Source organism: Hoplias malabaricus, chromosome Y (genome assembly GCF_029633855.1).
Source record: "Hoplias malabaricus isolate fHopMal1 chromosome Y, fHopMal1.hap1, whole genome shotgun sequence".
Taxonomy (NCBI): domain Eukaryota; kingdom Metazoa; phylum Chordata; class Actinopteri; order Characiformes; family Erythrinidae; genus Hoplias; species Hoplias malabaricus.
Genome location: NC_089820.1, coordinates 9,862,250 through 9,890,226, shown reverse-complemented (window position 1 = coordinate 9,890,226; position 27,977 = coordinate 9,862,250). Strand labels below are relative to the sequence as shown.

At 39.9% G+C, this 27,977-nt stretch overlaps 1 protein-coding gene across 1 annotated transcript; it reads right to left on the bottom strand.

Annotated features, from left to right (window-relative positions):
- Positions 1-263: 263 nt before the first annotated feature.
- Positions 264-27,932, bottom strand: LOC136678328 (erlin-2). The gene is made up of 12 exons (XM_066656344.1): positions 27,799-27,932; positions 23,294-23,414; positions 21,690-21,771; positions 18,506-18,552; positions 17,860-17,921; positions 17,572-17,697; positions 16,428-16,501; positions 13,152-13,210; positions 6,925-7,016; positions 6,598-6,687; positions 4,336-4,415; positions 264-4,044 (listed from the first exon to the last, which is right to left on the bottom strand). The coding sequence occupies exons 2-12, from the start codon at positions 23,395-23,397 to the stop codon at positions 3,865-3,867; spliced, it is 996 nt and encodes a 331-aa protein (XP_066512441.1). The 5' UTR covers positions 23,398-23,414; positions 27,799-27,932; the 3' UTR covers positions 264-3,864.
- Between the last annotated feature and the right edge of the window lie 45 nt (positions 27,933-27,977).

The window sequence follows — 27,977 nt, the reverse complement described above, 5'->3', positions numbered from 1 at the left end:
TGGAAGATGACTCACAGGAGGATTACATGGCTACGGACCATGGAACAGCTTTGACTATGAGAAAGGAGATAAACATAGAGGCAACTGGGGTAGTAGGAGAAGGAAAGAGGTTGTAGGTGTATGTGTGCAGAATGAGAAAAGGTGACAACAGTAAAAGGACTGAGGATTCATCAAGAAAAGAGAAGGTGCTTGGATGAGAGAGTACAGGGGTCACACACTGAACAATACTCGTTACGGGGTTGTTCAAATCAGTCGGTTTATTTTATTTTATTTATTTATTATGAAATCCAGCGACAGGTTACTCACCACAGTTCACAAGATATCAACACCTCTGTTATTATTGAGGAGAACCCCATCAGAAGTGTACAGGAGGGTGCATCTGATGTTATCCAGAGGAATGGTGGAGAGCAGGAGAGAGTGAAGCAAGGGGTGAAAGAGAAAGCAATTGGGCAGAAAATAAAATGGCCAGTTGCAGTAGATAATGTAGGGTAGAAGTGTATAAATGCTGATTTAAAATCCAGGGCCAAATGATGTGCCGCATTGTGTGTACAAGTATGCACCTGAGGTCTTGAAGTTTTTATGGAGGTTTTTTGTCATAGTTTGGAAGAAAAGGATCATTCCAAAAGAGTTGAGAAGCGCAGGTGTTATCCTTATCCCTAAGGAGAAAAATGCTGTGGTTATAGTTTCGGCCTACAAGTCTTCTTAATTTGTAGGGTAAATTTTTCTTTTGTGTGATAGCGCAGAGACTTGCTGTTATTTGAAAGCAAACAAATTAATTAACATGTCAGTACAAAAGGCAGGGTTATGTGTCGTTTTCCTACATTTAGTGAATGCATTTGGCTCTGTTCCACATAAACTTATGTGGAAAACTTTTACATTTTTCCAGGCACCAGATAAGGTTACTAGGCTTGTTAAAGCATATTTTGAGAACATTCAGTTTTACTTTTGTACAGGGGAATTTGTTACATCATGGCAGCAGTTAGAAATAGGTATAATAGCTGGATGTACAGTTTCACCATTAGCAATTATGATGGTGATGGGGGTAGTAATCAGGGCCTCTAAGTGAGTCATAGGTGGAGAGAAGTTGCATGATGGTACTCGGCTTCCCCCAATCAGGGCTTACATGGATGACATGACAATCCTGACGGCTACTGTGCCTTGCGCATGCTGTTTGCTGGGGAAGTTAAATGATAATCTAAGGTTGGCTTGGCTAAAAGTGAAACAGTCTAGAAGTCTGTTGATTGTCAAAGGAAACTTGTATAGGAACATTTTTGGATGGAAGGAGAAATGATTCCTACAGTACTGGAGAGACCAATACAGAATGTAGGTAGATGGTATAGTGCAGCGCTAAATGATCCCGACCAAACTGTGGGAATAAATGCTGAATTGATGAAGGCTATTAATAGCATTGATAGATCATGTCTGCCAGGGAAATTGAAATTGTGGTGTCTGCAGTTTGGCCAATTGCCTTGCATTAGATGGTCGTTGACTGTTTATGACATTTCGATCGCAGAAGTAGAGACGATGGAAAGGGTTATGAACAAGGCTATAAGGAAGTGCCAGTGTAGTTTAAGTAGTGTGGCATGGTATGGGAGATGGGTACTGGAGCTACCACTCAAGTTATTTGAGGAATTTAAATGTGCAAAGGTGAGTCGCAAGATTATTCTGTCAGGGTCTAAGGACGCAGTGGTTAAGTGGCAGCGCCTGTCACAAAAGCAGGAACGAAGTGGAATCCATGAGTGGCAGTGCAGGTAGCCAGGAACTCATTTGAGCTAAGGGATGTGATTAACCAACTGCAATGAGCGGGCCTTGGGTCAGGTGATTCGTGGAAAGCATTTAGTAAGGCCACATCACCATAGAGAAGGCAAATGATGACTAGATTTATTCACGATAAAGAAGAGGAGACACGGTGCACAACAGCAGCGTCACAGACAAAACAAGTACAGTGGCTTCACTAGGAGAATCTGTAGAAGCGTAAGATCACTTGGCAAGAATTGTGGGCGATGGAGGCAAATCGTATTAAGTTTTTGCTTGGAGTAACTTATGATGTCCTTCCAACTCCATAAAATCTTAGACAGTGGGTAGGTGAAGATCCTAGTTGTAGATTATGTACAGAGGTTGGCACGCTAAAGAACATTCTATCAGCTTGTAAGGTTAGTTTGTTGCAGGGGAGATATACATTGAGACAATCAGGTGCTTAGGGTTTTAGCATGTTTGTTGGACAGCAAACACTTATCGGTAAATGCAAACGCTTTGCATGCAAAGTCTATAAATATTGGTGGATGGGGTGAAGCATGAGGTTGGAAATTGATAGTGGACGTAGGTAAAAATTGCAGGTCCCAGAGTGCATTGCATTAAATAGGCCAGATATGGTGCTGTACTCTGAAAGTAAATGGATAGTTTATTTCATAGAGTTAACAGTTCAAATTTGTAGAATTCTGCCACATCCCAGCTTTTTCAGTTTGGCATCAGGGGCCAGAAACTAAGGGCAGCTTTGAAGGAGGTTACTTAATTTGTTTTGTGTTGCCCTGTCCCAATTTTTTTTAAATGTGTTGCTGGCAACAATTCCCAAAAATGTATATTTTTGTACAAATTTAACTTAAATATAGAAGTTAAATGATTTGCACATCATTGCATTGTATTTGCACAGCGTTCCTACGTTTCTGGAGATGGGGTTTGTAAAATCTGTAGTCAGTAGTGCAACAGGTAATTTAAATAACAGAAAATACCTAGTAAACCACAGATTTACAGCACTGCCTGTGTGTAAACTATGCTCTAGTTAGTGAGGCTAGGAAACTCTAGTTAAATCATGATTCAAGTTTGATTATAAGACTATTCGATGTATCTCAATTTTCTATAGTCTGCAAATGGATTTAGGAAAAGGAGCACTGCATGGTAACAGTTAAACAGACATTCAAACATATTATTCTGCATGTAATTGTTAAAATTAGAAACTTCAGCTTTGTAACTCTTGACACTGTGCTACAGTTACCTTTTCTTGGCAAAAAATTAGGTTTTCAATTTTAAGTCAACACCAAGCTGCTGAGACGTGACTGATCCAAATGAGTTTTATAGTAGTACATGTAGTAGTAGTATACACAGATTCAAAGACTGGAAAATGGACCTTGCAAAGGAATCACTTTTTTCCCTTCCATGAGAAGGGACATGGGGAAATCCAGACTATCACTGTTGTGTAAAGTAAAGCAGTCGGTGGAGGGAGGGTTTTACAGGGGGTATTGTCAGGGACAGAGAAGGCTGTCCATCAAGATCTTCAGAGAACTGTGTATTTTTAGAACTCTAAAGAATTCCAGAGACATTCCAGAATGTTAGAGACAGAGAGAGAGAGATGGAGGAACTGAGGGAGAGGGGCATGGAATGAAAGTGAAAGAATTAATAAAAAAAAGCAAGAGAAAGATGGAACAAAATAGAGGCAAATAAGAAAGATGGGATGAACAGATGAAAGAATGAATAAAAAAGAGGGAGTGTTAGAAAGATATTGAGGGGACTTATAAACTGAAACACTGAGGACCCTGCTCTTAAAAATCACTCTCCTTCTTATTCTCTGTTTTAGAGCAGACAGAGACCCTGTTGTTTTTCACATTGAAAGTGGCACAAAGCCCATGTTCGAACTTGGACACTGGGGACTGGGCAGCTGAGAGAGAATGTTGTTCTGAAAGTCTTTTAATCTTTCACAAACAAAACCGGAGCCTCAATAATGCAGCAATGTGCTGAGAGTCAGTTGTGAGCCACTGAACAGAGGAATTAAAGACTTGACCTTAGCTATACTAACGATGTTTTCTCTTCAGTGGTCCAAGTACAGTCCCGTGGCACTGTGAACTCAGGCTTCGCCTGTCCAACTTTCTCTCAATCCAGGTTCAGCATGTCTTCAGACAAGATGTCTATAGCTTTGGATGTCCTGGAGGAGCTGCTCCCAGGGCCAGAATCCATGAACATATGAGGAATCTCACTGCCAAAATAAATCTTACTGTTGGTGGCAATAGCTTTAAACTTCATCAGCTGCAGATATTCGGGAGTCAGCTTCACCTGCAATACAGAAAGAGAGAGGAAAAAATGTATACACAGGAAAGAAGAAAGTGAATGAAAACAGAAAGGTTAAAGTAAATATGAAAAAAGAAAGAAAAAAATAATTACGTATGAAAGAACAGAAAAACAGACAAAAATAAGAAACAGCAAAGAGGAATAAAGTGTGGAACAGAGACATTGCAGAAAAGGGTCTAAATGAGCGAGCAGGTTTAAAGAGCAGATGTAGGTTTATAGGGTAGATGGACTGTGATTTATGGTTTCCAGTTAGAAAAACGGTTTTCTGTTTCTCACCTTATTGGCTTCGGCTGTTCTCTGAGCTGTATAAAACTCTGCATCTGCTTTAGCTTTCTGTCTTGCGAGAAAAGCACTGTCTAGAGAGAGAGAGAGAGAGAGAGAGAGAGGGAGAAAGAAAGAAACTATTGTACAAAATTGTATAAAGGCAAATACTAATTTATCAGTCAAAACACTCCAAAATGGTTGTATTAATGTAATGTCACTATCCAACACATTTTCATTTTCAGTTAAATTTTGTGCACATTTTAAATGAATGAGAAACTACCCATTTGAACACAGCAGCTGTCCTTCACATTGTGTGAAAATGTCATGATGGACCAAAAGAAATCCTAGTTACTTTTCTGTGAGATATATATTTTTCATTGGACAGTGATGATATGCAGAAAGTTTTCAACTTTAACTTGCAGCTGAACCATGGATGTTGCAACCTTTCCTTATTGTCCTGCACAGTATGGCACCAACTTTTAACCAACTCCAGCAGACCAAATACTTAAGAGGAGCCTCATTAGTCACTGTGTTTCATCACAGCTGGCAGAGCAGTGCAACTTTCCTTACAATTTCCAGCAGGATGAAAGCACTGGGGATCATAAAATGCTCTGTAAAAAGCTCCTTCTGAGCATTTGTTAAACTGTGCACACATTTGCCTTTAGCGCTCTTAAATACTCCATAAGAACAGGGTCTTTATGCTTGTGTGGGAAGAACCCTGAGGCCAATAGTAGAAGCCAACTTGTAATCTGTTGTAGAAACAGTTAAGATGGTCATGAATAGAGACATTACCCTTATGAAGAAAAAAAGTTTGACTGCATAAAAAGGTTCTATTCTATTTTGACTAGGCCTGTCACAGTTACGCAATCAATCATCTGAGAGATATTATTTTAACTGACAGTGTTTATATTGTGCAGCTTTTGCAATTATGTATTTTTTGCAGTCAATCAACAATTAAACAGTAATTCATGTGCGTTCTCCGTGATGTGTGTATGTTTTAAACAAATTAAGGTGTAATAATCATGTTTGAAAAGCCTTGCATATTTACCTATTTTAGGTGCAATGGAGAAATCAAGCTTAGTAATAAACAGCAAATATAGCTAAATATCTAATTCCCAGTGAAGCCCTGTTCCTTTAGCAAGTATAGATTACTTGGTTGATAAAATGTTAAGGTGCTCGGTTCTAGAAATGTACAAAAACAAGTAATAAACTAATTTTATAAATTGTTATTTGTTATTATTGTAAACAAAGACATTGCTATGAAGCACCAAAGAATCTCCAGATCTTCCAATGAAAAAGGTATGTATTTTGGGCTTTCCTGCTTTTGAAATGCCAGAAAAAACCCTGTGACAGTGGCTATATGGCTAATGTTAGTCCAGCTAAACTAGGCTTGCCTAGTTTCTCTTTCTTTTAATATAGAGTGAAGAGAGATAGTTATTTATATCACCTTTATAATGGCAGTGAGGCGCATAACCCCCTAGTCCCACACATGAACATGACAGAGTGAGAGGCTGCCAGTCATTTCATAGTAGAGCAGGCATTTTTTAGCCTCAGTTTTTCAGCAAGCTCTAAACCACACAGCAGCAGATTGATAAGCAACAATCTGAATTTTCCTGAGTTTATGCAAGATTTATGACAGTTTTATGGGCCAATCACAGACATGTGCAAGCTTAAAGTTCTTTTTCTATGGACAAAGACAATTCAGAGACTAATAAAAATGAATCCATGATAACATTCACAACCAAATGTGGCCATGAACATGTCCACTCACTAGCAGCAAACATGGGGTGTCATGAGTGAGTCATAAATTATGATGGAGGTCAGGCCCCAGCAGAACGGAGTAACAAAGAGAAACATAAGATCGGGGTAAATCAAGTACAGCAGTCACTCTGTGGTGCAGACAACTCAGGCAACAAAACATCCCTCATGTAAACATGTCTTGAGTGTGATTGTGTGTGTGAAAAATCTCTGCTGATTATTAGGTTTCTATTTCATCATATCCAGTACCCATGGGAAATAAGAAAATTTTACATTTTGTACCACCCCATGTAGCTGTGATATGAGAAATGAATGTTTAGATTTTTTAATAATATTTAATTACGATAAATGCAAACAATTTTAAATACAAACAGATTTTGAATCTATGTTGTCACATAGCATTTGGATATTTAATTACTACTACAGTTTATTTACTGTTTGTAACCCATTGGAAAAAGAATTGGGGGTTTTACTGTCAAAGAAATTCTATATACATGCTCGTAATATTGCACATACCCTCAATTTCTGAAATCTTTTTCTCTGTCTCTTTCTCCATCACTTTCTGTCCAAATTTGATCTCTGCGACTTGGGCGACCTTCTCTGCCTCTGAAAATGTAAACATGAACAAAGAAAAATGCTTTTACATGCACAGCTGTGTGTGGATGGTTGAACACGATTTGGTCAATTTTTGTGACTCTAAATGATTGAAATAATCTTAAATAAGGACCTTTTTTCTGCACAATGTATCAAATTCTTTCAAATCTTAAAACAGTAAAATGTGCATAAAAATATTGTAAAGTGTATTGTCTGTACAGGATGGTGTAAGTGACGGGTTCCACTTACCAATAACAGCTCTTTTCCTCTCAGTCTCTGCTTCCTTCTCCACCACTTTCTGAGTCTGAGCAGCTATGAGCAACTTTGTCCTCTCACTCTCCCTGATACCACACACACACACACACACACACACACACACATAAATAAACACTGAAAATGACCAACAAACCACATTCTATACATTTTAGAGCACAATTTATTTGCCATATGTAACAAAAATATAACATTTACACAATGTAAAATAACAAATAGACAGAAAATGTTTACGTCATATTGATATGACATATATATTATATAAATATAAATAGATATAAATCTCATAATAAATGTCCTTGCACTGTGGCAGGGGTACGTCTATCTATGCTTAGCCAAGATACATAATTCTCACCTTTGTTGTGTATCAAATATGATGCATATCATCATTAACAGATTGTTATAATAGATCAGACATGAGGTAGATGAGAATTAAAAAAAAAAAAAAAAAAAGGGACGACAAGCATTTTCCACAAGCAATTAAACTTTAATGTAAATGGAATTCCATACACAAAGAGCCTTATGCCCAATGCAAAGCACTGTCTAACCTGGGAGTGGGGGGCTGATGGGTTTTAGTCCATTCAGGTCAGACCACACCCAGATTTCACTCCTTTAGTTATATGGTCTCAGTAAAAAACTGATCATGTCACCTTTTGGTTTGTTGGAACAAAAACCAGCAGCCACACCTTTGTGGATAAGATTGCCCACCCCTGATCTAAGCAGGGTAAAGCTAGTAGAAATGTGGTATCTAGAGCTGTGAACCATGCTTCACTCTCTGTATGTTGAACAAATCTGGGTTTGACAGGTTTTCGGTAAGGAGAGTTGTTGGGTTGTTTCTAGACAGTTTTTTCCCCTCAGTTTATTAGCAACATTAAGTTCCACCCATTAGCTAAGACTCACAGATGTAATGCCACCAACCGGGTGGGCGAGGGCCTGCACATATCCTACACAACATGTGAAGCCATCTCCTGCATTTTTAAACTAAATATAAGCCAACAGTGTTGTAGGGACTTTTCTGTGATGTCAGCTAACACTCAGGTTGGCTAGCATCAGGCATATGTGACACAAGTTGACTTTTCAGCCATTCTAGCATATGGGTATTCCCATTGGCTAAGGACAGACAGGACTTCATGTTTTCTAGTTATAAATAGTTGGGGCCGGTTGCACAAAACACCTTAAGTTTTCCCCCTAAGTATGACACTTAAGGCTTAATTTCTCCTTAGCTGAGGGATTTACTTGAGGGTGTCCCTTAAAGAATTCCCTTACCTAAGGGAATGTGTTAAGGTGGTTACTGTGTTAAAAAAAAACATGTTTTACAGGAGTAAAATTGTTTCATGAAAACGGTTGTTTACATGCACTCGCTGTGAAACCCATTATCACCTCTCTTCTACCAGCTCACAAACATTTCAGATAAATTGAAGAAAAGAAAACAAGAATTGGTCAGAGAAGGAAAGGATAATACTTCTGGAGGAATACAATAAAAGCATTTGAAACTCGGTGAATGACATGGCCCTTCCTGGATCTTGTGTGGCTTGTGTGGTCTCATGACCTCCAGGGCTATATCGTCGGGAGCTGTTAGCTCCCAGTAGGGTCTCCCATGGCGAACAGGTCTGGAGTGAAGATCCAGACAAACATGATCCAAAAGCATTCCTATGAGTACACACATTAAAATTCAGTGTACCCTGCCCGGGAAAGGGTTACCGGGACCTACCCCTGGAGCCAGGCCTGGGGGTAGTGTCCGACGGCGAGCGCCTGGTGGCTGGGCAGCCCACGTAACCCGGCCGGGCTCAGCCCGAAATGGCAACGTGGGAGGATCATGTAGGCTCACCACCCGCAAGATTCAGAGTAGGGGTGCGGTGCAATGCCCATCGGGCACAGAGCGGGGGCAAGGGGGCCCCTGGCGTCGTGGAACTTGTCAGCGGAAACTGGTTCTTGGTACGTGGAACATAACCTCACTGGGGGGGAAAGAGCCAGAGCTGGTGCGTGAGGTTGAGAGATACCAGCTAGATATAGTTGGGCTCACCTCTACACACAGTGTAGGCTCTGGAACCAAACTCCTCGATAGGGGTTGGTCTCTCTCTTACTCAGGAGTTGCACAGGGTGAGAGGCGCCGGGCGGGTGTGGGGATACTCACAAGTCCCCGCCTGGCGCCTGTACAGCTGGAGTTTGTCCCAGTAAACGAGAGGGTCGCCTCAATGCGGCTCCAGCTTGCAGAGAGGAAAACTTTGACTATTGTGTGTGCGTATGCACCGAACAGCAGCTCAGAGTATTCGGCCTTCTTGGAGGCAGTGACTGGAGTTCTAGAGGGGATTCCATGCACTGACTCTGTTGTTTTGCTGGGGGACTTCAATGCTCACGTTGGCAATGACTGGGAAACCTGGAGAGGAGTGATTGGGAGGAACGGACTGCCTGATCTAAACCCGAGTGGTGTGATGTTGTTGGACTTCTGTGCTAGCCATGGTTTGTCCATAACAAACACCATGTTCGAACATAAGATTGCTCATAAGTGTACTTGGTACCAGAGCACTCTGGGCCAAAGGTCATTGATCGTCTTTGTGGTTGTGTCTTCTGACCTGAGACCGTATGTTTTGGACACTCGGGTAAAGAGAGGGGCTGAGCTGTCAACCGATCACCATCTGGTGGTGAGTTGGATCCGATGGCGGGGAAAGCTGCCGGACAGACCTGGTAAACCCAAACGTATTGTGAGGGTGTGCTGGGAAAAGCTGGCAGATGACTCTGTCCGGATGGATTTCAACTCTCACCTCTGAGAGAACTACTCACATGTTCCGGAGGAGGTAGGGGGAATGGAGGCTGAATGGACACTGTTCTGGACCTCCATCATGGAAGTGGCTGCATGTAGCTGTGGTCAAAAGCTTGTCGGTGCCTGTTATGGCGGCAACCCAAGAACCCGTTGGTGGACACCAGGGGTGAGGGAAGCTGTCAAGCGGAAGAAGGAGGCTTTTCGAGATTGGCTAGCTCGGGGAACTTCCGATTCTGCGGATGGGTACCGGCAGGCGAAAAAGGCTGCAGCTGTGCCAGTTGCTGAAGCAAAATGAGCATGGGAGGAGTTTGGAGAGGCCATGGAGAATGACTTCCGGGCGGCCTCAAAGAGGTTCTGGAAAACACTCCGACAGCTCAGGAGGGGGAGGGGGGACACTGTCCAAGCTGTGCTCAGCAAGGATGGTGAAACTCTGAACTCGACTGAGCGTATTGTTGGGCGTTGGAAGGAGCACTTTGAGGAACTCCTTAACCCGAGAGACATGCCTCCTGTACAGGAGGTAGGGCCAGAAGTGTCTGGGGGGTCAGATTCCATTTCCTTGGCTGAAGTCACTGAGGTGGTGAAAAAGCTTCGCAGTGGCAAAGCTCCAGGAGTGGATGAGATTCGCCCAGAGTTACTGAAGGCACTCGATACTGTGGGGCTGTCTTGGATGACACGCCTATACAATATCGCATGGACCTCGGGAATGGTGCCTTTGGATTGGCAAACTGGGGTGGTGGTTCCTATTTTCAAAAAAGGGGACCGGAGAAAGTGTGCCAATTATCGTGGCATTACACTTCTCAGCCTCCCGGGGAAAGTCTATGCCAAGGTGCTGGAAAGGAGAATCCGTCCGATAGTCGAACCTAGGATATTGGAGGAACAATGCGGATTTCGTCCTGGCCGTGGAACTATGGACCAACTCTTTACTTTTGCACAGATGATTGAGGGGGCGTGGGAATTTGCTACTCCACTCTACACATGCTTTGTGGATTTGGAGAAGGCATATGACCGTGTTCCCCGAGAGATTCTGTGGGAGGTGCTCCAGGAGTATGGGGTGCCAGGGTCGCTCCGGCGAGCCGTACGGTCCTTGTACTCTCAGAGTTTGAGTTGTGTTCGCATCCTTGGTAGTAAGTCAGGCTTGTTCAGTGTGGGCATTGGAATCCGTCAGGGCTGTGCCTTATCTCCACTCCTGTTCCTGATATTCATGGACAGGGTGGCGCGGCATAGCCTGGGGCAGGAGGGCTTCCATCGGGAATCTCGGGAGGTGGCATCTCTGCTTTTTGCGGACGATGTTGTTCTTCTGGCTTCTTCGCACGGAGGCCTCCAGCGTTCACTTGAGCAGTTTGCAGCCGAGTGTGAAGCGGTTGGTATGCGGATCAGCACCTCCAAGTCTGAGGCCATGGTTATCTCCCGGAAACAGATGGCATGCTCCCTTCAGGTAAGGGGTGAGAACCTGCCCCAAGTGAAGGAGTTTAAGTATCTCGGGTTCTTGTTCACGAGTGATGGGAAGAGGGATGGTGAGATTGACCGTAGGATAGGTGCAGCGTCTGCAGTAATGCGGTCACTGTACCGCACCGTTGTGGTGAAGAGAGAGCTGAGCCATAAAGCAAAGCTCTCAATTTACCGGTCAGTCTACGTTCCCACTCTCACCTATGGTCATGAGCTCTGGGTAATGACCGAAAGAACAAGATCGCGGATACAAGCGGCCGAAATGAGCTTTCTCCGACGGGTCGCTGGGCGTACACTCCGTGATCGGGTGAGGAGCTCAGTGACTAGGGAGGAGCTCGGAGTAGAGTCGCTGCTCCTTCGCATTGAGAGAAGTCAGTTGAGGTGGTTTGGGCATTTGATCAGGATGCCTCCTGGACGCCTCCCACTGGAGGTTTACCAGGCACGTCCAACTGGAAGGAGGCCCCGGGGTAGACCCAGGACACGCTGGAGGGATTATATCTCCCGGCTGTCCTGGGAACGCCTTGGGATCCCCCAGGAGGAATTGGTGGATGTTGCAAGGGACAGAGACGTCTGGGCTTCTTTGCTCGCCCTGTTGCCACCGCCACCCTGAAGTGGAGAAGCGGAGAAGAAGATGATGATGATGATGATGATGAATGACATGGCACACTGTTGACTTGTGGAAATAAAATACCTCGCCTATTACTGACTGGAAGGATCCTGTAGCATAAAATCAGAGAGCAATCATTAACTGCATTTCAGCAGGAAGACCACAGCTGCAGAAAGTAGCGTGAACCAACTCAAGACCATTAAAGAAATCATGGATTGACTGCCGATTAAATCTATAATTTAAAATCAACTGCTCATCATTAAGTGTACATTTTACATTTACATTTATGCATTTGGCAGATGCTTTTATCCAAAGCGACTTACAAAAGAGGATCTAACATCAAACTACAGCACAATTTATACAAAATACCTTACATTGAGTGCAATATGCCAGGAAGTAATAAGTGCATTAAAGAAAGACTTTCAGTGCAAGAGATACTCTTGGAAGAGCTGGGTTTTCAAGGATTTCCTGAATGCAGAGAGGGTTTCTGTTGCTCTGATAGTGATTGGAAGCTCGTTCCACCATTGTCGTACCAGAGATGAGAAAAGCCTCGACTGACCTGTACGGGGGGTTGGCCGTGTTAGTTGGCACTCCTTTGAGGAACGGCAAGGGCGGGCGCTAACATATGGTTTTAAGATACTATTGAGGTAGATGGGAGCAGAGCCAGTGAATACTCTGAAGGCCATCATTAATGATTTAAATTTGATGCGAGCAGCTTAGGGTAGCCAATGCAGCTCAACTAATAGGGGTGTTACATGTACTCTTTTAGGCTGGTTGAAAACCAGTCGTGCTGCAGTGTATTCAGTAGGTTCTCCCAGTCACGGAACACTCCCCTCGAGGGAGATACGTTCGTTTATCACCATAAACTCTGCCATGTTGCGGTTAAGACAGTACCAAATGTACCTTAAGTTATTTTAGAGATAAGAGAAAGATGAGGAAAAAACCTTAAATACATAAGTGGACATTTTAAGGGAATCTTAAGGAAAACAGTTAAGGTGTTTTGTGCAACCGATTTCATTTTAGGGAAAATCTTAACTGAAGGTGTTTTGTGCTAGCAGCTCCTGGGCGATGAGATGTTAAAGGTTCTGAACACACCAATTTATGATTTCTTTTACCTATGTGGTTGGCTGCACCTAAGGGAACCACCAGGGATTTGTTAAACACAATATGTGTGTAGCCCAGTGCTGTTTGAAGTACCAATGTTAGAAAGCCAGAGGTGCAACATTTCAAGGAGTAGAGTCACTAACTGTTCATTGTTCAAAGCTGGAATGTGAAAAAAAATAGAAGCAGAAATAGGAGAGAATGGAGAAAAAGAAATAATAAAAACTGAAGAAAGGATAGAGAGCAAAAAATAAAAAACTGGGAAAGAGAGTGCATCCTCAAACTCACATGAGCTCATAGTTCCTACGAATAGACTCAGGGATGTTGGGTTTGGTGACACGTACAGCCTGAAAGAAACAAAGTAAAAGAAACAATCAAAAATGTTTACTATAACGACAGATGTCAGTCATTGTATGATAGAAATGAGACCATGTTGCTACAATAAACAACCAAACATACACAGAGTGGATATAAAAGGTCTACACACACTTGTTAAGATATTTTGATGTTAAATAAAATACAATACTGTTAAATAATAGTCTGTGTACTTCTGATATCAATTAAGGTGCCTCTGTTTGGCACTGATGTAATACTCACCAATCACAATATATTAATTACTCATTACTTTTTTACTAACATCTTGTCATTACTAGCATACTGTCCCAACCTTTTTGGCGACATCTGCAGAGACTAATGTTTTCAGTCTGCTTAAAAACAGAAACCTCCCACAACACCCTGTTATATAACCAGTATTAGGGGCCCAGGCACTGCACACAGAGAAGATAAATTTGTCATTTACTGGAAAGTGGACCCCCACAGGGAAAAAAAAAGAAAAGAAAAAGAGAGCCGGGGGAGGGGGAGAGAGAGAGAGAGAGAGAGAGAAAAAGATAGACAGTGTGAGAGAGAGAGAAAACAAAAAGGGAACAACACAAGGGAGGGAAAAACAGGAGTGAGTAACACAAAGAAACAAAGGAAGAAGGAGAAAAGAACGAAAAAAACGGTGACAGTGTGCCGTATCCATATTATGGAGCAGAATTCCCAAGCAAGTTCTGTGCCAACTTTGTGGTCTTCACAGGATTTCAGAGGAAGTCATCCCACCATTTTGCAAAATTCCCCCTTTTATCTGAAACATTCTATGATTCAGATGCTTAAGAGCAAGCACAAACACATTGGAGAGAAAATCTAGTAATTTACAGTAATAGTTTAGAAACAAAAACTGATATTTCCACAGGACTAACCGACTAACCGGCATTTCCACAGGACTTGATATAGTCACTTGGCCATTTGAGTAGTAAAGGGTCCAGGAAATGTAGTGGGTAAGGGTATAATAAAAGCTAGAACAATAGACAAGGTTCTGATAAGACATAGTTTTCATTCCTAAAGTCAAAGTAATTACAGATAGGCTAGGGGCAACTGTATTTGCTATCCACAAAATAAACATAAGAAAGTTAAAATTTGATGCTGATTCTTTAGGCTACCACACACACAGACACCCACAAAACAATAAAAAGTAAGTATTTAACAAACCGCAGGTCCTAATAACAAATTTTTTTTTTTATTTTGGCCCTGATCTCAGTTTGCCAGTGTTATGTTCTCTGGCAGTACATTTTATTTCTTGTCATGGAGGAGGAAATTATCATCACTTGCCAAACCATACAAAGAAATAGATACTTAAAAGAGGACTGAAAGCTATGGTGTTCTTAGTATTAAGTTGTATTAATATTATTACAGTATAAAATCAATTTATCTTGCTCTCATTTCCCATGAACCCAAAATACTAAAAACACTGTCTAAACCTAAATTTAATTCTGCTATGTTAGCACCTGCACAGATTGGCTATCATCACACTGGGGGGTTAAACCAAGTATGGACTACAGGGAATTAAGACAATAGACATTGGAGATTTCAGAGGAATTAAAGCCACAGGCAATGATCAACTGAGATGTCATAAAAATATTTTGGATGCGAGTAGCCTCTTTCAGAAGTACCATGCTTTAATTCACAGGTAGGAAGGGTTTAATAAGAATAAAAATAATGCAAATCTTATGCCATAGCCTTCCAGGTGAGTACCTGCACTGTCAGAAAAACTGTCACTGTAGTGGTACCCTGAAAGTCACAGTATGTGTCCTAATGGTACTCTCCAGTGTTATCACACCTCAGTTTGACAAAACACAAGGTGTTCTATTATTCTGTATACAGACCCAGAAACTGCTGAAGTGGCTCCACTGAATCTGATATTGAATGTACTAATCCAAAATATGTTCATTCATTCATTATCTGTAACCGCTTATCCACTTCAGGGTCGCGGCCAACTTTTGTTGTTGTATATTTCTTTGAACAGATATTCATTGTTATTTGTGATTGTTTAAAAGTTCTGTGCAGAAATTGTACAATAGAATTGTACAAAACCATAATACATGATATCTTCTAAAATCTGTATCATTGCATCCCTTATGTATCCAAGGGATACAATTACAGTGCAAACCTTAGTACTACCTGGCTACAGAACTGCACGATGTAATTGCCTGGAGTTTACGAATGCTCTGTGCTTAGTAGCCTGTGACTGTGGCAGCTCAGTGTTGTGGGAAAGCACGGAGCTCCATGAGCTATTTTTTCACCAGGAATGTATTATTCTCTAGGAATACCTAATGAGTTTGGCTCATGTGTGTGGTTCAGATCCAGCTGACAGAATCTGAAGTTAATAAAGTGTTCTTGTCAAGCCTGGCTGTACATGAAAGCAAAATCCTCAATAACTCAATAAGGGTTTCTAACACCCCTGAAGAAATCTCAAGACTAATTCAAATTAACAACATTGTTCCACCTGTCACTCTTCATTATCATTTTCACATACTCTAGGTGCACTTTGAAGTTCTACATTTTAACACACTCTGTTGCTCTGCATACTATTACCCCTCTTTCATCCTGTTCTCCAAATGATCTGTGTCTGCCTGACTCAAACCAACACAATGATAACTGCAGTGTAGGTTGTGAACTCCCCAACCAATCCTAGCCCTGCCCAGTGCCCTGTATCCATTACAGCATGCAGAACACATGGGCTACAATCTATAATTACAGAACTACAAATTGCATGTAGATACAATTCCCAATGCACACAAAGTTTTCAATACTTACTTGATGAGAAAGTTTAAAGGATTGTGTGGAACAGATGCAGCTTACTTTGTTTTTTGTTTTTTTTTAATCAGGCTGCTCAATAAGTGTGTTCTCCCCGTGTCCCCTAGAGTTTCCTCCAGGTGCTCCGGTTTCCTCTCACATTCCAAAAACACACGTTGGTAGGTGGATTGGCGCGTTCGTATGTGTGCGTGCATATGTGTGTGTGTGTCTGTTGCCCTGTGAAGGACTGGCGCCCCCTTCAGGGTGTATTCCCGCCTTGCGCCCAATGATTCCAGGTTGGTTCTGGACCCACCGCAACCCTGAACTGGATAAGCGGTTACAGATAATGAATGAATGAATGAATGCTCAATAAGTCAATAATAAGCTAAGAATGGAACATCAAGTTTAATTTTTTAATTTAGATTCTTTCAAACTATTAACTTAATGACAGACCTGAATGATAAGACCAGGAGCCATTATGGTCAAATCTTCCTGCAGGGTCAGCTTAAGGTTCTCATCAATCTGATCTACAATGGAGAGAGAGAGAGAGAGAGAGAGAGAGAGAGAGAGAGAGAGAGAGAGAGAGAGAGAGAGAGAGAGAGAGAGAGAGAGAGCTCATGGCATCATTAATTATTATTAAATTATTATTATTAAATTGTTATTAATCTTAAGTTATGAAAAAGCAACTGATATGAAACTAATGCACATAATAAAATTACATTGACTCACAACTGAGCTTTTGTTACAATTTTGTTCTTGGAAATTTCTCTACAGTCCACTTTTGGCAAATTTTGGTCAGTTACACAGTCTAGCTCTAAGCTGTACCATTTGTAATCCACATTATGGAATAAAACCAAAAAACTTTAATGGTTATTTTAACGAAAACTGTTGTGGGCTACACAAGTCATTAAAGTTATTTATTTATTTATTGCCTGTTTTCAGTCTCAGCTTGTTCAGTCTAGTGATACTTGCTATGAAACTATCCATTTCTGGGTAAATCTGATCCTTCAGCCTACAAGTAGAGGTCAAGGTATTAAAAGAATTTAACAGGCTTTAAAAATATTTTCTAAAATATGACTGACTTAATATAAAAGTTTTTATATTAGTGTTTATTTGGGACCAAAAAGCCAGGTTGGCCTCTTAGGTCCTCTTTCAGTAATGCAATCTAAAGAAAAGCCATTTTTTTCTGCATGCCAACAACTTTGGAAAATCCCTCAATAATTACTATAACAATATACGCTAACACTATACAAACACTACACACTCTGCAGTTCCATGCAGTATTAATATCATTCAACATTTTGAGACAGTAACAATACACACACTGCAGATCCATACTGAATTTCAATCCTTGTATTATTAATGTATATCTGCAAAGTACAAAAACTGGAGATTTATATTGGATTAAAATTACTCTTCAAGTATCACAGTTGGACTGTGTAAACTATACTGCACAGAAACTGTTCCACATTTATTCTCGGAGTGTTCAAACATCACACACTTCAAAATTCACACTTTTTAGCAAATCAAAAAAGGAATCTCCAACTCCAACAAGGATATGTGGGAAATAGTTTCAATTTTAGGTTTAATGCCTTACCAAACAGGCCTATGTAGACTTCCTGGAGTGTGTGCACACTGCAGAACTGGTTCAGCTCATGATGCACTTTGTTGAAGATTAAAGCCTTGTCATAATCCACTGTGAAGTTTCTCACAATGCCGTACACTGTGGGCAAAGATGTGGTTTATGTGAAAAATAAATATGTAAATAAATAAAATAAAAACCTAAAGCCCCCACTGTACCCCACCAACAGCACTCACAGCTTTGAAGGTTTAAATACAGTAATGACTGTTTTCACATAAGAAATCAGAGATCAAACTACTATACCAGCTGAGGGGATGAGGTAGTTCACTACTTCTATCCGATCAAAGTAGATCATGACGCCCCCACTAAAACAGGGTCAAAACAATGAAATTTGTCAATACATTCAGAGAAGGACATACTATTCATATCAAAATACTAATATAAGTCTCTCAATATATAACAAATGCAGATTATTTTCTTAGGACTACTGTATAGTTACACTATCCGTCCAAATCTAGCATATACCTGCTCATTCAGTGTTTCTTCTGAAATAAACAAAAATAGGGAGTCTGCCCAACCTTTGCTGTAGTACCCCACACTTCTGAAAAGCCTTTCTACTTTTGCTAGAACTAGGCAGTTAGCACTTGATTTCACCCAGCTTTAGGAACATTAATCCCCAGTAACCCATTTCATTTTAGAAGACTAATAAAGTGTCTATAAACTTTTATATTTTTATACATGCTACAATGAGATACTGTAAATTACTGACCATTTCTTCTGTGGGGATTATTGTGGTTAGTGGTAAGCCATAGATATTTTGAAGAATTAAAGAATGCAGTAACATATAATGGATCCGAAATTATGGTTAAGCTGACTAATACATTTGAATCTATTGAACACATGGGTTAATTCACAGAACCAAAAGTGATAAAAGTTTTAGCTATCTTACCTGGTGCCACAAGGAACATTTTTCACTTCGTCTGTTTGAAGGGTGGTCTGGAGAATTGATTAAAAACACATATATAGCCTTTAAATGACATTTATGTGTCAGCTAAATCCTGTATATACAGTGAACGATCACCTACCTCGTTTCTACACTCACTGTCCATTTTATTAGCTTCATGAACAACACTAGAGCCCTCTGTACTTCTACAAATACCCTTCGATTTTCAACCAGTGACAGTGAGTGGACACAGTGTTTAAAAAACTCCAGCAGCACTGCTGTGTCTGATCCAGCCATACCTGGGCAATCACTACTTATATACAGTGTATCCTGTATATACACTGAACGATCACCTACCTCGTTTCTACACTCACTGTCCATTTTATTAGCTTCATTGACAACACTAGAGCCCTCTGTACTTCTACAAATACCCTTCGATTTTCAACCAGTGACAGTGAGTGGACACAGTGTTAAAAAAACTCCAGCAGCACTGCTGTGTCTGACCCAGCCATACCTGGGCAATACACCAAAACCACATCAATGCATCGCTGAGAATGATCCACCACCGAAATCATACGTGTTGTGTGGTTGCCCTGACTATTAAATGGTGAAAGTATGCAGAAAAACATTTCATGTGAAATGGTCTTTTTCAGATTCACTCCTCATAATGGAATGACACAGGGAAATGTTGTGATTTTCAGTGAAGCGCAAACACAAGTAAAAATAGAAATGACTAATTAACCATTTACCAATTAACAAATATCTTACATTGTGAAGGGCTGGCCTGATGAGAATTCCTGAGCCATTCTACTTGTGTTGACCCGTGTTGAAGCATTCATTGATTTGAAAAAAAAAAAATCCCTGGCATTTGATAAAATAATCTTTGCCCCGTCTTGTCAGAAACATCCTGCTTTGGGCAGTGTTAGATACTCACATTACAAAACTGTACACCTGAGGATATATAATTCAGTGCATTCTTTTTCTTAGAGTCACCCCAAAATTAAGTGTTCTCCCTGCTTTAAAACATCTAATGTAGCCCATTAGCTAACTACAAAGCCTTTCATTCAGCATGTCAGCCAATTGTCTTTCAGGAATTAGGAATACTCAAAAGCACATGCAAACAAATCTCCATCTGCTAGCGCTATAGGCTTAAGAAACACAATTTTCTTAATTTTGAAAAATTAAAATTGAAATTCACAAAAATTGAAGCCCTTAACTTAAAAATTTTCACTATGAAACACTACACAAATAACTTCTAAATGATGCCAAAAACAACTGTTTTGAAGCAATGGGCTTTCTGTTCAACATATAGTAATTGTCAATGTTCTACACAGAGTTTGTGTTGGTGGGGAGGCAAAATTTAACAAGTTAATACTAATCAAGCTATTTATAGTTAGTATAATTAATATATGAACACATTAGTTATGCTCCCACACAGTTTTTACAAAAGCTACTGTATCAGATGAGAGAAAGAAACTGTGTGTCAACAGTGAATACTGATAGTCACATTTTAACATCAAGATTTCCAGCAGATCTGCCCTAGATTGTTATTTGGAGTTGAAGAAGCACTTCTAAATGATTGATCTCTTTTCAAGACTCTTCTCTATGTTTGTAAGAGATTCAACCTGGTATTTTCCAATTATATTGCACAAATTAAATCGCATCAAGTTAACTTGAAGTGAGATACACAAGTATAGTTTACCCCTGATTAAGACTAATAAGCTATGACAAGGCCCCGTCTCTTTCTCATATAAACCTTTGTTTTATTCACATTAAAAAGGAAATAAACCCTGCATTTTATCTGGGAGGCATTTTCTCGATAAATGGCTGTCTACTGTTCAAATCAAGGTTTGGTCTCTCCAAGACACTGAAAACAGCATGTAGCTGAATCTGTAACCACAGAAAAATTCATGACTAAATAGTGAGGGTTTCTGCTTCTACTAAGAAAAATGATCAATGTATTCTCAGTAGTTTAAACTTCCCACCCACAGACGTACTGACATCCTCTTTCCCTCCATCTCATTTATCAATGACAAAACCTTGTCTCTACATGTATGTTCTTATGAACTCTACACGAACATGTATTTTTCCAAAAAAAACAAAGGACCAGCTAAACCCAAGGTAGATATACACTGTAGAACAAAGACTTTCAAATGGCATAAAAATATCAATATAAATAACTTCAATAAATAAAATAGAAGTACATATAACATATATGCAAATAAAACAGTCAAAAAACAAATGCTACTGAATAGATGATTATGATTATGTTGCTAGAAGCCACAAAAAATGTCCCCTTAAAAGGAAAATTTAAAGGAAAAAGGAGTTTCTTCCTTATCACTTCTAAATAGGGTTCTGTAAAATCAACTAATATATGTCAGTTAGTTAATTAGTATGTAACGCCATCTCTGCCCATAGGGACACATTCATGGCAAGAAAGGTAGCAAGATGTAATTGATTTACTAAGACAGTTTTATTTTAGATACGCTGAGGCTGCCATCAATTTAAGTCCATCATATGTATTGCTTAAGTTTCATTACTGACAGAAATGTTTAGAAGTGCTGATGCTTTCGTACAGTTGAATAATTCTATTATGGACTTCGCAGTTAGGATCGGTTGCCTCTCATGGCCAAAATCAATACAGTCCATCATTAAATATTTTATTGTAAGCTGAGTTTGGCATGTTGCACAATATGGGGCTGCTTCTCCTTTTCCTAGATACATATGAGTTAGTCTGGTGTGTCCAATGCAGCATCTTGTGTACACTGCTTGGTAACTAATGTATGCAATTATGTTAGTTAATATTAAGTTTGTGTTTGAGCTCTATAGCCTTTTTAATATTTTTTTTTCGTTTAGATTAAACTAAGGATAGTTTTGGGAGTAACTCCACACATATGAGCAATACTCCAATTTCCTGTTCTATTTTATGAGCTTTTAACATTTTGCATTTATGCAACGGCCCTTGATTACTGAGCCATTTTATTATGTAACTGGGATCTGCCTGTGCTCTCTTTTGGTATGTGGCATTTAAAGTGTCATAAACATTTGGATTTGTCTGTACAGAGGTTATGAAACTTTCCACAGTTCTTTGTCCACTTTTACACTTGATTTATTGAGAATGGCAGATAGAAACTTGCCTATTCAAACTCTGAAAATGTCCTGAAAGGTTTTAAAGGTTTAATATTCTCACCTGTACAGGCTTGAATGTGGTGATAAATGGCAGCATTAAGTGGAACCCTGGACCACTGGTAGTTGTGAGCAGTGCTCCACCTCTGAACATAAAACAGAACAATGAAATTAGAGCTACGGACTTTCACTCTGTGGTTACCAAATTTGTCCTGAGGGATCCTCAGATATAATTTTGGATTTCAGTTAAATAAACAGTAAAATAAAAAGTCAAAATAGGGATAAAATGGCTAAAGCAAAATCTGGATCTACTCTGGATCTCTGAGGACCTGTTTGAGAACCACAGCCTTAAAGAAGTTTCAGTTAACGCTTCTTTATAAATACTCTTTATAAAGCACACCACTTCAGGGACCCATATGGACAAAGACAAAAGTGGACTGTTATTTATTAGGAACATGTATTGTAAAAACAATAACCAAAGCACAATGTAATTCCTAATTCCTGTATGGATTCCTTACCTATAGATCTGTGCAACAAAAGAGAAAATTTTATTGCAGATTTTATCATTTCAATCAAGCTACATTGATGTGTGTACAAAATGTATAGTTAATTTTTATTTTAAATGTATAAAACCTGAGTGAAAAATATTAAAGCACCAGAACTATGTCTGAAATGTAGACTACAACCTGTTGAATGTACATAAAGTAAAATACATTTTGACACAATGTAAGGTTACACAAAAAGTTAAAATAACAAGGTTTGGATAAACAAGGATTTGTTCCAACCATGATATTATACATGATCCCAAAACTCTCCAGTCTCACTTTTAATAATATTAACAAGTCCAAATGGCATAATATATACTGTGCTATGGTCTATTAACTATAAGGTTTAGAATCAGTTATTTCTAATTAGAAGTACCAATAAATCTATTTGAAGATTGTTTAGAGACAGGGGTGGGACAGGAATCACATTTCAGGGAATTTATACAAGTCTTCAAATGAATAAATCTATATGCCACAGTGCCATCTGCTGGACTAAACCAACAGACTGATCCAACCCTGTGGGCTAGTTTCCAAGACCCAGATTTAACCTAACATCAATGTGGACAAAAATACATTTCTAATAGCAATTCACCATGAACGCTGAAAATTAATACAAGAATTTAATCTGGTTTTGGAAATCAGCTCTGAAGATCTGCATGTGGTCCATAAAAGCATTTTTTAAATTCTGAATTAACAAGTGAATTGACATTTTGTGATGGTTTTACAGACAGGGATTAAGCCTAGTCTTGGACTACACAGCATATTTAAAGGAAGATATGGACAATGGCTAAGCTAAATCTCTGTGTGTGAAACCTGCCCGCAACGTTTAGGGGTGTAAATCGATCACTGAGAGTAGGTACTGATTAATTTACCAGTCACTGTATAATAATAATAATAATATATATATATATATATATATATATATATATATATATATATATGGGAAATTTTGGAATTAAATTAACTTTTAGGCAGTGTAGCAAGCAAAACCTAACAAGACATCAACTCCCACATCTGTGTAACATTCATGTTTCAAATCTAAAAGCAAATATGCCTTAGAATCAATGGGTGATATGGAAAAAAGAAATTAGTTCGTGAGCCTGATATATTTACACATTCTTACCTGTAGTAAACACCAGTGTGTCCTTCTTCAATTTTGTGAACTGAAGAAAAAAGAGCTGCTCCTCCTATGGCCAAGATCACTGAGGCTACCGCACCCAGTGTCATCCTGAGAAAATGTATAGCTAAGAAAAGGGAGGAGGAAAAGAAAAAAAAAATATTCCAGGATGTCAGACTATTAAAGGGGAAATCCAAGCATTCTTTTTTGATGTCAGTATAAACAAATGATTAAGAAGCAAAGTGCTTTACCCAAGACCAAGAGAAACTTCAATTTTCCCAAGAAACTTACCAAGAATTGTTCATATTATTTTCACTGTGGTGAGTTTAGTGCCTCAAGCATGATATATTTATCAGTATTTGGCCTGATGTTCAAGACATTGCAGTGAGTTCTGAGACGATATTCTGGTCTATAAAATGGACATATTTAAAATAGGTCCATAAAGAAAGCAATTTTTAAAGATCTAATTTTCCACTATTAACAAATGATATATTACAAATAAATCACAGAAAAGACAAGCAGGTTCACTGGTGGTTTTGAACAGCTAATAAAATCGCTGTATCTGCATTGTAGACTTTTTCCTTGTTACCATCAACATTACTACAATGAAATGGAGGTTAATACATTGCTATACAAAAAACAATTTCACTTCCACCAAATCTAAATGATTACATTTCAACAGGTGAATTATACAGAAAAAGTGAAATAATGTTCCTTTAATGTTATAATAATGATTCATCACTAACGTAACTATGAGCATTTACATTTACGACTATTTCTCGTAGGGCTGTGCAGTATATTGATATATTAAAATATATCGGGATAAAACAGAGCGGGATATGGAGTGAGGCTGTATCGTTCATATCGATATTTGAAGTTTTTAAATTGTTCTAAATCTAAATCTTTTACAGAGCCATTCTGTTCTCTCACTATCTGTCTGTGCTCTGCTCACAGCCCTGCCCAGACCTGGGTTCTCTCTCTCATACACAATGAAGGCGAGAAACACAGAGCATGAAGAAGAGTTATGCTGCGTTGGAGTGACGTCGAAAACTGGGAAATCAAATTTTTCCGACATGTAATTTGCACCCAAATGGTGGACAAAGTCGTATTTACCACTGGTATACTCAGGATTCTAGATGATACATGAGTTTACGAGATGTAACGTATATAGCGACCTTTTAACTCTTTCCCAGGAGAAAATGGCAAATATGCATTTGAATAGTTTTATTATGCATTCGTTCATTATCTGTAACCGCTTATCCAGTTCAGGGTTGCGGTGGGTCCAGAGCCTACCTGGAATCATTGGGTACAAGAAGGGAATACACCCTGGAGGGGGTGCCAGTCCTTCACAGGGCAACACCTACCGACGTGTGTTTTTGGACTGTGGGAGGGAAGCAGAGCACCCGGAGGAAACCCACACGGACATGGGGAGAACACACCAAACTCCTCACAGACAGTCACCTGGAGTGGGAATTGATCCTACAACCTCCAGGTCCCTGGAGCTGTGTGACTGCGACACTACCTGCTGCACCACCATGCCTCCCTTTATTATGCAATGCATGTTTTCTGTAAATAAAAGCCAAATATTATGATCAGTTTTGTTATTACTCAAAAACCGTTTAGCTTTATTTAAAGATAAATCACCTTTTTGTGGGCATATTGTGTACAGTGGGTGGATCTTTAGCCAAGCTCCTGAACGCAGTGAAATCATATTTACTACTTCACCACCCAGTATATACAATTCTAAATGAGCACCGAAACGCAGCATTACTCTACATAAAGAAGCGGTTCGGTTATATGGAAGTGGTTCGGATTGTACCGGTCAGATGAGGAGCAGAAACGGACTATCTGCAGGGAATCCCGTAAGGAGGCAGTCTCAAAATGCCCTAGTACTACCAACCTTTTCCACCACTTACACCAGCAGCACAAACTTCTGTACGAAGAAGCTGTTAAACTCTGAGGTGCTGCTACTACTGTTCTGAAGCATTCACATCCCAGTACAGTTCCCCTAAACCAGTTCAGACAGCATTGTAAGCTTCATTGGCTAACGCTGTGCCTTTTACAAAGTGGTGTGGTATTACTAAGGCAGTAGTTTACTACATAGCAAAGGGTATGCTCCCAGTCTCAACAGTAGAGCAAGAGGACTTCAAACGACTGATTAAAACTCTTGACCCATGATACCAATTGCCCAGTCGCATTTTTTTGCATGAGAAGTACTGCCTAACATGTACATTTAAGTCTGACAGACCCTTTCCAACCAGCTTGGGAGTGTAAAACATTTTAACTTGACGACAGACATATATAGCATCCGTGAGCCATATATGAGCGTGACTATCCATTTTATTGAAGATTGGGAGATTAAAAATGCGTGTCTGCAGAAGAACCATTTCCCAGAACACACTGGGAGCAGAGCCGAAGCCTTTACACTGTTCTTAAAAGCTGGGTCTGTAAATTAATAAAGTGAGTTGTCATTTGTCACATTATGTTAATGTGTTTTGCACTGTTATGGGTGGATCAGAAACAGCTGCTTAAGTTTTTAAACACTGTGCAGTCCTGCTGTGTCTGATCCACTTATACAAGTGCAACACAGTCATACCACCACCACATCAGTGTCACTGCAGCTCTAAGAATGACCCACCACCCAAATCATACCTGCTTTGTGGTGGTTCTGACCACTGAAGAACAGGGGGTTAGGAGGCTAACAATTTTTGCAGAGCAACAGATGGACCACAGTCTGTACAAAGTGCTCCTATGGACAGTGGAGCTGAGAGAATGGACCATGTGTGGAGAAACAGGGAGACTGTTATAATGTTATGGTTGATCTGTGTATATAAGGGTGTTAATTTTGCACATATGTATTGTCTTATTTGTTGTAATTTCATATATATGGACAGAGTGGTAGTACATTTCTTACTTGGTGTGTAGTCTGGTTGTGTGGGGCTTTGTGATCTAGCTGTGAGGTAAGAGGATTAGCAGAAGCCATGTGAGCACGAATGTGAAATCTTATTTGGACATCTACAGGTACCACACACGTACCACACAAGTGTTATTTGGTATCAAACATCTGTGTACACCAGTGACATGGAAAGTAATCAAACTAGCTAGCTAGATATATATAAAACACAAACTCATGGAAGGTTGGTTGGAGGACTGTGGAGTTCTGCAATATTGTAATTTACTTGAATATCTGTACTGAACTTAAAATAAATATTTATTTGCATATTAGTTTATATTTTATGACCCTTGTCCTACCACAGAAATTGCATTTTTTTTCCCACACAAATGACAGGCAGGCTGTGAAATGTATCCACCATATGTGGAGGACCAATGTGTTTGAATTAGGGTTCATCAGGTGTTGTTCTTGTTTAGTCCACGTTCCTGTCCAGGTTTGGTAGTTTGTCATTAAACTAAGGTTCTTCACAAAGAAGCATTTCTCAGTTGAGCTACACTCCTGTCATTGATTAAACCCTTAAGAACTCACTTCTGCCTTTTAGAATTCCATATTTAGAACACATATATTTAAAGTGAAAAACTGGCTTTGCTCAGTATACATTAACTTATAAATACAAAATTAGACATTTCCTCTATCTACACACACTCCTCTGACAGCTTGAAATCCCAGTGACAGAACTAGTTGCTTGGGTTTGTGATGTCAGAAAACCTGCTCTTGTGAATTCGCTCGTTCAAGTTCATCTTTAGAGCCCTTTAGTCTCAATGGCAAAATGATCAGCCATTGTACTGACTGCTTATTTCCGCCATGAAATCGTTTAACAAACCACACGGACATGTTAACAAGATTAAACAGTCTATTCTCAATGGGGACTTAAAATTAAGCCCAGAAATATTCCGGGTCAATGCGAGAAGCGCTAGGAACATCTTGGTTACAAAATCTTGAACACTGGGCCTAAATAAATTGGTTAAACTGAGAGGGAATCCTTTGTGGAATGACCCTGCTCCATACATAAGTCCGAACACCGAAAAACAAACTATCTATGGCTTCGGTATCGCGCGTTTTTAACTTATTTAACATGTAAGCGTGTGAAAACTCGGTTTGAAAGGCGGAATGTGTTTCAAACACAACTTTTGTATTTTGTATACATGTGTGTGGTGCGCATTTAGTTAAACCAGTTAAACCGCCTTCGTTAACCTTACAATGACAGCGACAGGACTTGCCTGTCCAGTCCAGTGCATTGCGGCAGAAAAGATACACAATGAGACTCAGTCTGCTGTAAATACGTGTTTAAACGTACCAGTAAGGGTAAGCAGTGGCATATACTCCACAATGACCTGCTGATACATCGGTAAGATCAGTAGCGCTATATTCTTTACAGCACCTTGACTGCAACTGCCATGAGACTTAGACAGCGTTAACTGTTGGTGTTTACAGTTAGTGGCTATCACTCTCGCCACCCTTTCATATTCAGTCTCCTTGAATTAAAACAGACTATTATGAGTCCTTAACGACTCGTACAGAGTCGTAAAGTAAAGTAAAAGGGCAAGGAAAGTTGTACCTGTCAAAGGTTTCAGTTAATCCCCCTCCTCGCAGGCTGCAGTGGGCTCTGGTGGAGTTGGTTATCTAGCTGCCATTGCAAAAGCTCTGTGGCATCATCGCGCACGCTACGTCTTACGTCACACGCTCGCTCTCTTGGTTGTTCGCATGTGGCTCGACAAGATGGCGCCAGAGGCAAAG